Source organism: Tachysurus fulvidraco, chromosome 15 (genome assembly GCF_022655615.1).
Source record: "Tachysurus fulvidraco isolate hzauxx_2018 chromosome 15, HZAU_PFXX_2.0, whole genome shotgun sequence".
Lineage (NCBI taxonomy): Eukaryota > Metazoa > Chordata > Actinopteri > Siluriformes > Bagridae > Tachysurus > Tachysurus fulvidraco.
The window spans coordinates 10,070,040-10,082,544 of NC_062532.1; the positions used below are offsets into that span (position 1 = coordinate 10,070,040).

General features: G+C 39.6%; 1 protein-coding gene across 19 annotated transcripts in view; it reads right to left on the reverse strand.

The window, feature by feature from the left end:
• The window catches only part of cep112 (centrosomal protein 112), a 125,303-nt gene that overhangs the window by 55,074 nt on the left and 57,724 nt on the right, over window positions 1-12,505 (reverse strand). For all 19 annotated transcript variants that reach the window (XM_047800663.1, XM_047800658.1, XM_047800660.1 and 16 more), the window contains 2 exons: window positions 5,648-5,783; window positions 2,443-2,550 (listed from right to left, as the gene is read on the reverse strand). In XM_047800663.1, coding sequence (XP_047656619.1) covers window positions 2,443-2,550; window positions 5,648-5,783 — 244 coding nt within the window. The remainder of the gene's footprint in view (window positions 1-2,442; window positions 2,551-5,647; window positions 5,784-12,505) is intronic.

Below are 12,505 nucleotides of genomic sequence, written 5' to 3' on the forward strand. Positions count from 1 at the left end.
TGAGCAAGTCTGAGGTGACGGTGGGAGGAAAAACTCCCTGAGAAGATATGAAGAAGAAACCTTGAGAGAAACCAAACTCAGAAGGAAACCCATCCTCATTTGGGCGACAATGGAGAGCAGAATCTGCCAGTCAGACTGTAGGGACATCATTTTTCATCCATCATTTGTATTCTTGTTCTAAATAAAACTATATCCCTACTATGGCAAGCTCCAAGGCGTGTCTATGTGCGACTTAGATCTTAAAAATAGTCTTGTAGTGGAGGCTACAGTATGCTGATTTTCCTGAGTAGTGTTTGGATGCAATACATGACTCTTTCCAGATGCACAGATAAATCTGTAATGAAATGCTGGATGAATTATCCAACACCGAATCTCCTTCTGTTTCACTATTCTTCTGTGGCGTGACACCAAATATTATATCAAATGTTGCCGTATGAACATACTTTTAATTAGAGTTATTTTATTTTATAAGGGCAATTTATCATCATAAGAAAGTACTGACTTTACTGGAAAGAAAATAACAATTGAATTCAGGTATTTATACTATATTCAAGTATATAGTGAATCTCTCAGGACAACTGAGAGACACAAATAGAGCTATTTCAAAAGGTGCAAACGTTCAGTGATGCTCACAAAGACAACACAATATATTTCCGTGTCGGTGGGGTGTAAACTTTTGAACAGGATGATCAGTGGAAAGCCTTATTTTGTTGCACTACCCTTCACAAGCTACATAAGATATTTACATATTTACACAGAAGAAAAAAATAATAGCATCATACACTGATCATCGGTGTATCATACACTGATCACCCTGTTCGTAAGTTTATACCCCCCTGGCTCTTAATGCATCATGGCTTCTCTAATGCAGTGGTCCCCAACCCCCGGTCCGTGGACCAAATGTTACAGGGCCGCCCAAGGAACGTTAAATTATTTCCATTTTATTTACCGTGGTGTATTTCTCTCAGGTTTGTGCGACTTTCCATGGTCGAGAGGTTAACTGAGAGACGTCACCTAAAGCCGCACCCATACCGCGCACGCCCAAAATATCATGACATCAGGCCGGGTTTAGGTGACGTCTGGAGCTGAGCGGCTGCAAGTGGCTGCAGCATTGTAGCTTTGGTGGAGAGAAGGTGTGTCACTCTTCTCTCTGTTCACCGGTACTTTGTCACGTTTAACAGTGCTTGGTGTACGTGTATAATGTGTTTGCTCAAATTTAACCCACAAATTAGCAAAAATAAGTACGAAACAGACGTCGTTAGAAAGTTAGAAACTCTGCCGGTGTTCTGTATTAAAGTCATGGCGGAATACAATGATATTGTCACCACAGCACTTAAATCCCTATTGCCATTTCTGACATGCTATCTGTGTGAAGCGGGGTTTTCTGCAGTGTCGGCAACCAAAACAAAACAACGGAATAAACTGGACATAAGCAACACACTTCGGGTGTCATTGTCTCCTATTACTCCAGATGGAACCGTCTCGTTGCAAAGAAACAAGCCCATGGTTCTCATTGATTTAGCGTTGTAGTGAGTTAAAAAGGCATGATTAAATACAATCAAATTAAAAGTATTAATTTTAATTTAATTGTATAGCCGCCACCACCCACCCCCAGTGGGCCGCAGTAAAATTATCAAACATTGACTGGTCCGTGGCGAAAAAAAGGTTGGGGACCACTGCTCTAATGCATCAGTGAACGTTTTTGTAATAGTCAAGAGTCCCTGAGTTGTCCTCATTGTGACATGATGGATCTCAGCATCATATAGTCACTGCTGGAAAGATGTCAAATATGCGGACGATGCTGGAAATGCAAAGAATGTGAGGGAACTGGAGAATTTTTCTGAAGAACAATTTCCAAACCGCTCAAGACACACAATGGGCTCATGAACAACTCACGCAAAACATAAAAACCATCCAGGAAAAAGCACATACAATTAAGAATTAAGTATTAAAAAAATAATAATAATTCAGTCTTCTGTGTTCTGATATGTAAACAGATCAGATATGTAAAACAGATTAATTAGGGCAGAACAAAAAAAAATACAATTTTTAAAATCCCGCACTACGAGGTATATGTAAATATATGACCCCGACTGTATGAAAAGAAAACAAAAAAATCTTACGTTAAACTTGCTGACATGGACTGAGATTACTAAATCTAGTATCCAGAGATTACTAAAGATTTGACTTTCTAGTTAAAAATTAGCACCCACACAGATAAAGTGCTTTGCATCAGACATAACGTGGCATCTTCTCCAGTGGCAAAAGACCACACTGCACTGCTCATCTTTACAATGGGCTTTCAGAGAAGGTAATATATAAAATGCCTATGTTTTCAGTTTGTTAGATAAGTACAATAGGTTTCTTTTCTGTAGCCAAGATGAAAAGATTGAGGTCTACAGGAACCCATCTAGATTGAACTCATTCTGGCCCTGGACTAACCTGTTGCTCGTATTTCTGCTGGAGCTCCTCTAGCTGGTGGCCGAACTCCTTTGTTTGCTTCTCTCTCAGTGACTTAGAACGGGTCAGATCAGCTTCGACCTTTTCCATCTGGAACCAAGAAACAAAACAGGCAAATGTTGACATGCATACAATACCGCAATAATCTAGCATGATATTATGACATGCCAGCTGTGCTAATCAAGACAAAAGCTACATGACATTATCAAGATGTTTGAGTTAAAAAGAAATAAACAACTTCAATATTTTCAGTCCATCTGTATCTTTATGGATCAAATAAAAATGTAACTCATGGTCACAATTTAGAGATCTAGACTCCTCATACTGTAGCAGTGAAACACAGGCCTACAGGAGGTATGCAATAAAGAGAGAAAAAAACATTCCAAGGGCTCTGGCATCAAAAATCACTGAATGCTTGAGCTCCTAAATCTAGTCATTTGAAAGCCTCTATTTTGAATTTAGGGTTTGAACAAATTTGTTCGACACTCAGGTTTAGCTATAAAACCCAATTCCAAAAATTTGATCTAAGTTGAAATTTAAGATCTCGCCTTTTAGGTATCTTTAGATGAATTATGAAGATTCTGAAGGCCTTGCTGGATGCAATGTTGGACGTATGCTGTCCTCTGTCTCACGCCGCCTTCCACTAAACTTTGAGACATCTGAGTCCCAACTCTTCTGTCTCCAAATTTAACGGTTGCTGTATAATTAACTAGATATTTGGTTTTGTGCAGAACACATGCAAGGCAGATGCTTTTTACCGGTACTGTGATTGCTACAAAACCCAGAATGTGTTTACAATTCCACAGTACAACATCAGTCGCTTTTTTCCAGTCCTTTTTTCCTTATTTCCAGATCAATTTGGAGCTGTTTCATAACGTGAAATTCTTGATATAAAAATACGTCCTGTTGTGACAATTCAAGAAGCCCCAAGCACCATTGTGCTAGGGACGTGGAAGGCGCTTTGTCAGGAGGAGGTTGAAATAAGGACATCTCACCAGACCCCCTGCACTCTGTCACAACATCTGGGAGCAGGATGTGAGCAATGGCAGCTTAGTGACAAGGTCTGCAGACTGCTGTGGCCTAATTAAACGCACGATCAAATACTAGCATGCACCATAAGTTTTTGGAAGCAGCTTCAGTAAAGTTAACATATGTCATTAAGCACATAAATACTATTATATACTAGTAGGTAAATAATTTTTGAACAAAAAAATGTAATCTGATGATGTTTTGGGCCATATTTATGCAGAAATTTTGAATTTTTTAAAGGGTTCACAAATATATACACACACATGCACACGAACACACTTGCACTCTTTGTAACAAAACGTAAAATACAGCACAGAACAAGGAAAATCTGATTTTATATATATTATATGTATATTTGTTATGAGCCAGATAAATATAGATAAATCTTACAACTGATTATTTTCCTTTTACAGAATAACATTGTCATAACAATACAGTCCCTACGCCATGACAGCCAATACAAGGGAAGAATGCAGAAGTCTAGTGATGCCAGTGAGTGTTGGTGGGTTATATGCGACCAAATATTAAGTGTCATTTACCATATTCGCCATGGCACACTCGCCATGGTCTAAATTGTTTACAACATCTAGATGAAAATTTCAAGAAATGAGAGCTCAAGTTCATACTTGTCTCATTTATCTTTTGATTACCAAACATTACTGTCTTTATTGCATAAAGGGAGTGGAAATAGAGAGTGAGAAGTATAGGAAGAAGGAAAGGGAAAATCGGTTGTTCTAATACTTTTGGAGGGGCCTATATATACTACTCTCATGCTCTCTCACATTCTTTCACCTTACTACCTGTCTGACACCATTTGCTCAAACTTCTGAGGTTTAGGTTTGATGATGTTTGACATATCTGAGCTGCCGTATAATGTATCTGTACTGATTACCCACGAACACTGACCCAACAGAACCGTGACAGTGCTGACTGACTGTACATTACACTTATAAGCCTGTAAAGAAAACTCACAGCAGTTCGTACACACTGCAAATTAAATATTATTCTCAGCTTCCAATGAGAAATTTAGAAACTTTAAGGAAAAAAAAAACAATAAAACAAAACAATCGGATGAAGTTTCTAAAAGAGGTAAGAGATGCCAAAAGTGTGCAACACTTTGGAATGCAACCTTTAAATTTTTAATTTTTTTTGCTATTTTATAATGTTATTGTTGTCATTATAATTCTGAAATATATATATATATATATATATATATATATATATATATATATATATATATATATATATATATATATATATAAAACAGTAAAAATGAAGAGAACCCTGTAGACTATTATTGCATATTAGTGTATGTATTAGGGGAAGGGGAAGGAAACGATATCACCAAAAAAAGTGTTTATTTATTTAAGTGTTTATTTTATTTATAATAAAAACTGTTATAATATCAATAAAAATGTTACTCACAAATCCTCAGACACACAAACACTCAGAGGTTTACTGTATTTCCACAGATACTGCACGTGTAAAGTATATACACACTGTATATAAATAGAAAGGATATTGCTCGTATATACAGTATGTAGAAATAGAACTCTAGCATATGTTTAAATACACACAGATTTATTTTATTTTTAAATTTCTAATAGTTATATGTTTATTTGCCTATATTAGATGTATAGGTTTGCACTGATATTACTCCTCTTACTTGGACTGCTGTGGCAACTCGAATTTCACCTACAAGGGATTAATAAAATCTCATCACATCTCGAAAACAAATGATGATCTCACGATTGCTCATGTCTGAAAAGTTAAGGCTAAGCTAAGTCACAGGCTTAGCAGGTAGTTCTCCTTCTCACTAGGAGATATAGGTACCAAAATGTACCATATAGGTTGATGTACATTGCCACAAATTCGACTGGTTTTGAATGATTCGTTCCTTAATATCTCCCAAAAAATATCTCCAAATTTGATAGCTACCAGGCTAAATAAAATGGCTAACATTAGCTGACATGCTATCTAACAATTAAACTGTAGAATTAACCAGTAAAACCACATAGGCAATCATTATATATATGATGGGCTATATATTTTAATCTTTTACTATCCAGGACATGTACAAGAGTATACAGTAGGCCTGTGTTTGTGAGAACACTGAAAACATCCATAATGCTGTAGCTTTATTAACGGGTGAGCTCACCTGCTGCTTCATATCGGCATAGGCTTTTTCAGAGCTGAGCTCCACCTGCTTCTTAAAGCTCTCCAAAGCGCTCTCTGCCTGCTGGACCTGCTGTCTCTGCAACTCTCTAAGGTGGCAAATGTGATCCTCTTTCTCCCTGGAAAGAGTGCATACACAGTCAGACATATATGCAGTAAATATACACAAATACAGTCAAAAACAGAGCAATAAAAAAGGTTTACTTACAGAGTATCGCGCTGTATTACAGTATAAAAACACCACTGCCCCCCCCCCACACACACACACGCACACGTATGACACAATACATATGATTCCATATCATGCCAGAAAAAGTAGTGCCACATCTAAACACACAAGTGTGAGTAACATTTTCCCCTCTGAGTAAACTAGGAGTGTGCCCAGTTCTCCTCCCCAAAATGCAACTGGGACATACAATAAGGAAAAACCACACGGCCAAAGATGGGAGTACAAAGATGCATTATGTATCGCCTACTTATCATCACCTGGCCACTCACTCACTCACCGCTGCTTTACAGTGAATACAGAGATCTTTGGTGATCATGGAGTTGCTTAGAACCACAGGAGCAGCTGAACCAAAGCTAACAAAACAAACAGTTTCTCCACGGCATCCTGACAATAATGCTGGGAGACAGCAGGCAAAAAGAGCTGTCAGATTCGAGACAATGCTCAGCTCTCAATGAGACTGACAGCTGCAAAGCGATTGTCAAGCTCTTCTCAAAGCTGCTGTGTGTACTGTGCCTAGCATAAGTATCTGCCCACTTAAACTTTTCTGTGGTTTTTTTTGGGTTACACAGGGAAATGGATTTAATTATGTTTACATGTCCTGAATTTTGATCATAGAGCATAGAGTAATATTGAAGTGACTCATGGTTGCTTCTCCGGCTAATGACCTCCTTGCCCAGTGACTGGCTTTTGGCCTCGTCTAGGCAGAGTCGAGGTTGTGCCACATTCATACCATTTGAAAATAGCAGTCTTAATGGAGTGGCACAGGATGTCAAAGGTTTTAAATACTTCATAATCAAACCCGAACTATGTCCCGGACTTGCTCCTTGGCCTTCATGATGCGTTCTGTCTGGCATGATCTTTAGCAAACTCTTGGGTCCTAAATAGATATGCAATTGAAGTGCCCCCCCCCACCCCCACCCCTAAAGAACTTAGCCCATTTTCCCACAGTTCAATATTATGAGCTATTTAGATACGTGTCCTAAACAAGGCCCTTTCAGTTTGCACCAGGTTCAGAGGGGGGATACTTACGCAAATCACAGCATCATCAATGCCAAAGGCTCCTTGTTCTTTTCCTAGCAAGAAAGCATAATTACAGTAGTAATTACTTCTAACCGACAGGAAGATTTGCTGGAGTCTGTGAGACCAAACATGTGATGAAACACTGTAACCTCCACATCCTGTGGAGTCAACAACAACAATGTTGAGGCACGACATACTACGACATGTGGTAGACTTGTCTGGCTGCTCGATGTTACGTTGCGATGTATTGGATTTAAAAAGAGCAAAAAAATTTCCTTTTTTTCCCCCTAAGAAACCACTGTACATGAAGGGATTCAAAGAACATTTAATATAGTTCTCATTCCACAGAAACAATTCATAAAAAGCTTGTGGTTGCGTAGTCAGTCAAAACTGCTCCAACAACCAATTTGGGACATAAAACCATTTTTAAAAAAAGGACAAAAAAGTCTTCCACAGAAGATTTTCCAAAGTAAATAAAGAAACAAGTGTTTCACATCAAGCACTGTCAAGCTAAATGACAAACAACCACCTACTGCATGTCTAATGTGGGAGCTGTCCTGCTTTAGTAACTGTCGTTCTTTTTATTACGCATCCCCATAACGCCAGACATAATAATAACAGGAAACAATGTCAACAAAGAGAGAGAAAATGCACACCAAAGCTGCCTTCTTCTTTTTCCCCAGTGTAATTTTGGTCCCTCTCATGTTTGACATCAAACGGTCCAGAAATGTTTTTTTTTTCACCCTCTGCAATGTTGTGTATTCGGTAAGTCTGTAATTATTAATCTGCCTTGCAACATGAATACCTACAGGGCTGACACAGACACAAAAGGACCTTCTCTGGATCTCTGATGTGGAGCAGAAACAGAGATTAAAGTGAAGCAAAGATGTGGAAAAAAAAGGACAAAGCCACAAAAATAGTTCGCTGAGACTTTCAGAGTGAAGACAGGCGAGCACGCAGAGCGAAAAGGAGACGGATACAACTGCGGACTGATTATATGCATTCTCATCCTCAAATACAACAAGGTGATAATCTCTGGGCTAGATAAATACATGTTAACACAAATTACGGCCTATAATCAGTCGTAAAGTGTTATTTATATCGTAATCGTACACTATAATCCATAATATGTGACAAACTTTCTGTTGTCTCTTGATCAGAAATGCATCATGATGATACTTTTGCCTTCACCACTTGCACTGTGTGTTTTGTTCAGTATGTGATGTGAAGTGAGGAGCAGACAGTCTGTCACCATCCATCACAGTGTGAGAGCGAGATGAGAGGGCAGAGCAAGGGACGGTGGTGAGCAAATAAAGAAACAGTGGGCGGGAAAGGGGAATGCCAGCTCGGCCTCGGCTCTTGGATGGGGTTTTTTTGGTCTGAGAAGTGGCAGGAGAGGAGGCTCAAATTAAAGACGTGCCGTTGGACCAGAGGAAATCCTTCTCATCCCGTGCTCTTAAAAGGCTTCTCAAGGGGAATGGTGGAGGGTGGAGGAGAGAGAAGGGAAGGACTTAAGGCATGGGTGACGGAGCTTCCGTCCAGCCACAGGCCAGACAGGAGGGTCCGTTTTCCAGTCGTCTGAAACCGCAAGACGCCTCCCTTGCGGAGAACGGAGCGCAACCGAAGAGGAAACTCATCTCTTGCCGCGAGAGAAAATGACTAGAGAGCCTTCGAAAACACAGCAGTGGCTCTCGGCCTCCCATTCATTTTCATAAAGCTGGCTTTCAATTTCCTACATGGACCTGGTCACTTGCACTCTTGGAGGAAGTGTGTGTGGGGGGGTGTGGATGGGTTACGTGTGTGGCATGCATAGCAAAGCCCGGTGGCCTTGTCAACCCACACAGATGTGTTGAAATGCATGACAACACAGCATAAAGATAGGAATTCTCAACGGGATAAGGCTGAAACAACAAAGGAAATATGAAATAAAAAATGTAATTAAACTAATCATATACATGTATATTCTGGTATCCTATATTCACATGCAAAAGTATTCGTTGACATCGTCTTTAAATATGCCCTGAAAATGTGCAAGCTGTAAGCATAATCATTAGAAGTCTGTACATCATTTTAGTTGATTTGATCTGATCCTCAGGCACAAGGTTTATTGGTCCTGGAGTACCACCATCCTACACATTTTGGCTTCTTAACTAGTTTGAGTCTGACATGGAAGTGGGTAGTGCTGCCACCTCATACTCGGGTTCTCTGGGTTTTTCCCACTTCCCAGATACATGCGTGCAGAGGGATGGACTAGCTGGGATTTTACCCTGGGTATATTCCCAGCTCCCACTCAGTGTTCCCAGGATAGGCTCACATCCCCATGACACAGATCAAGATAAAGTGATTACTAAAGATGAAAGGACAAGGATGAACTGGTTAAGTAATAGGAGTAAAAACACCAATGCTATTCTAAAACATTTCTTACGTCTATAGTTGCGGAATGCTTTTAGGAGGCTATGAGCCATGAAGACATAATGATATCAAACATAGAGCACACAAACAAAGAAGGACAAATTTCTCAAAAATGATTGAGAAAGACGTTGGCTGTGGTTATGGATTGCATTGCAAAAGGGAAAGAGAGAGCAAAAATGGAAAAAGAAGGTGGTGTGTTTTAATTTTCCCTCAAACTTGTTTATGCTGTTGCTTCTGCGTCTGGGAAAAAAATAACACTGCACTAGTCATAATTTTTTTAAAAGGGAAAACGCAAATACATGACGTGCATTCTGATCAACGACACGAAACATGGTTCTTAGTTATCAGGGAATAAACAAGTCAAACGCTATCTCTCTCAGTCATTGTTATCAGAGTCGTTCAAAGAATTATGGCTCATCTTTCAAAGTACATGTGCTTGAGGTAATGGACACCATAAATTGAGTACACCTACAAACATATGGCCATATGTCTCCCCTGTAGGTTTCTCCTTTCCACAAGTCCAAAAGCTGCAGATCAGTTACACCAAGAATTTTGCTCGTGTGGAATGCTAACGAATCAGAAACACATCAAAGCCCAGAGTAATGCGGCAGCTCATAAAATGAGACGAGAAAATGAAAAGCTGAACTATTTAGCATCCTAAAAGAGTAATGCTCTTTTCTCCTTTTCATCCTTCTCTCCCAAGATAGTGAATAATGCTGCAGTTAGAGGCAGCCATCAAGCTCCCAGGCTCCTTGACTGACATGCAAATATGCAATCATTCAAAAATAACAGCGGTCGCAGTTGAGAAGAACGGAGACTTAACACCACACGACTGTGGTCAAATATTCTGTCTGAGGTTCGACAGAGAGTCGGGACGAAAAAAGAGAGAAGCACAGAGAGAGGAGGAAAGAGGGAGAGAGACAGTAATGAAGCTAAATATGGTAAATGGAAGCTGTCTGTGATGATCATAAGAGTGTTTGTTGAAGATTTAATGCGCTGGGATCTGAGAGACCAAATCAGGCCAGTGCAAAAGAAAAGACCGTGCAGTGTGTCGTAGGCAGCTGATGCGCAATTCTACCATTAATATCCCAGTGTGTGTAAAGAAGGACCAAATCCCAGAGTACATGAGCTAAGGGATTAGTCTGTACTCCTTAAAAGAATGCTATTACTTTTCTTTCTCCACATGCCCATGTTATGAACTGAAAAAAAAATTGAAATAGGACTCGCAAAAATATGGCAAACTGCCTGTAGTTAATTGCCCTTGGTGTGAATGAATGTGTGTGTGTGTGTGTGTGAGTGTCAACCATCCAATGTGTTTTCTCACCTCCCTCGATGAGCATCCGCTGTGACACTGAGGTTACTGAAGGTGCAAAAATGAAGCCTTTTCATGCTCATAAAGATGCTCAATTAAGATCAATGACACTAAGTGAAAATTCTACAAGCCAGTGTAGCCTTTTTCAGTGTCAATAAGACATTCGTTACCACTAGAATAAGACTTTACTGATGTCATTCCAATAAAACGTCTATAAAAATAAGAGGCAAATGTTAAAGAATGCAGTTTGTATATTCCCGAATAAAACACTCGCTTCTCTTTATTATATAACAGAGAGTATACTTTAGTTCAGGTTAAAATAAGGTAAACAGGAAACGGTAGAAATCGTGACTGCATTTGCTTCTGAGGAGCTCTTTAGAGACACATACACTATAGCAAGAAATTTTAGCTAAGCTTTTTCCCCTGATCTGCAGCAGGTTATGCCTTTCTGCACTCTCCTAGCAGGGTTGAGAGAAATTCTTCACATTATTTTTTCCATTTGAACCTTTAGCACACTTTGGGTTCATTACCCATGTATGGAGATGGTATGGACCATGAGGCTTGTATTAGATACACATGTATGTGGGTCATAAATCATAAACAATGTAAAGTTGAAATGAAGTAGAAATTATTCATCCAAAAGGAAAACAGATGCGACGCTCAGCCTATATTCATGTTATACAAGAAAGAATGGCATTTATGATGCTTAGTTTTATACCTGTGGGAAAACCAGTGGCATTTATGAGTGATAACATGCAAAGTGATGTGTTTGAATTGTGCAAAAAAAAATATTTCGTACACTGCATATTCCTTCAAGCCTCCGCGTCCATTTGGTTACCTGGCAATTCTCAACCACTAGCCAACTCACCCCATCATACCACAACTAATATCAATGGTGAATGATCGTGAAGGAATATGACTATGCCACCACTACCAACCAGCCAGCATTGACAGCAATGGCAGGCAAACTTCAACGTGCTGTAATGCACACGTGACAAATAAAAACTTCTTCTTCAATTTTGGTCTACTGTTTACCAGCTACGAATTGCTTTGGCACAACACTGCAGTGTGTGAAATAAGGGTACTTCAAGAGAATAGAAATACAGGCACTCATTCTTCGACCCTTATAAATAAACTCACAACAAACTAAAAGTTGATGCAAGTTGATCTTACAACAACACGTACTACTGTGTGTATCAACCGTTCATACTGGGTTTCTTATGTCCTCGTACAATGCCAGAGCTCCATGGGTTTTTTTTATTTTCATTCTCTGACCATCTCCCCACATGGACAGACAGATGAATGAATCTATGAGCTGGAAAGATGGGGCCTTGGGTCTTAAGCTGGTGTCTGCTTTTAATAGAAATGAAGCACATCTACCTGGCTGTGGATTGCAACACACAGGGAAAAGAAGGAAACTCAAAGAAGAAGTTCTGCAATAAGGTATTAATCAGAATCATGAAGGTTTTTCCACACAATATGTTCTGGTCATCAGAGGAACTTTACAAAAGGACTTGCCATGCCTCACCCAGGAAATCGAAAACTGGTTTAGGACAAAAAGCAAGAAAAGGAGCCAGTCCCCCAGAGCAATCCAGCAGGACTGGAGTGATTATGTTGTTTGATGCTGGCCTCTGAATTTCCAGAGATTGTGACTTCCTGCCCTTGCTCTTCCCCCATAACCAGGGCCATAAGCCTAGTAGCTGAGCAACTTTCACATCTGCAGACAAAAAACTGGGGCCAAGCATGTTGTCCTGATGGAGATTTACTCCAGCATCTGGTGCCAGATCAAGGCTCCACTTGCCCTTTACCTGTGCTAAAGGTCAATTTAAACAAGCACAGGTCCAAAGTCTTCTAGTCCATTTCAGAAC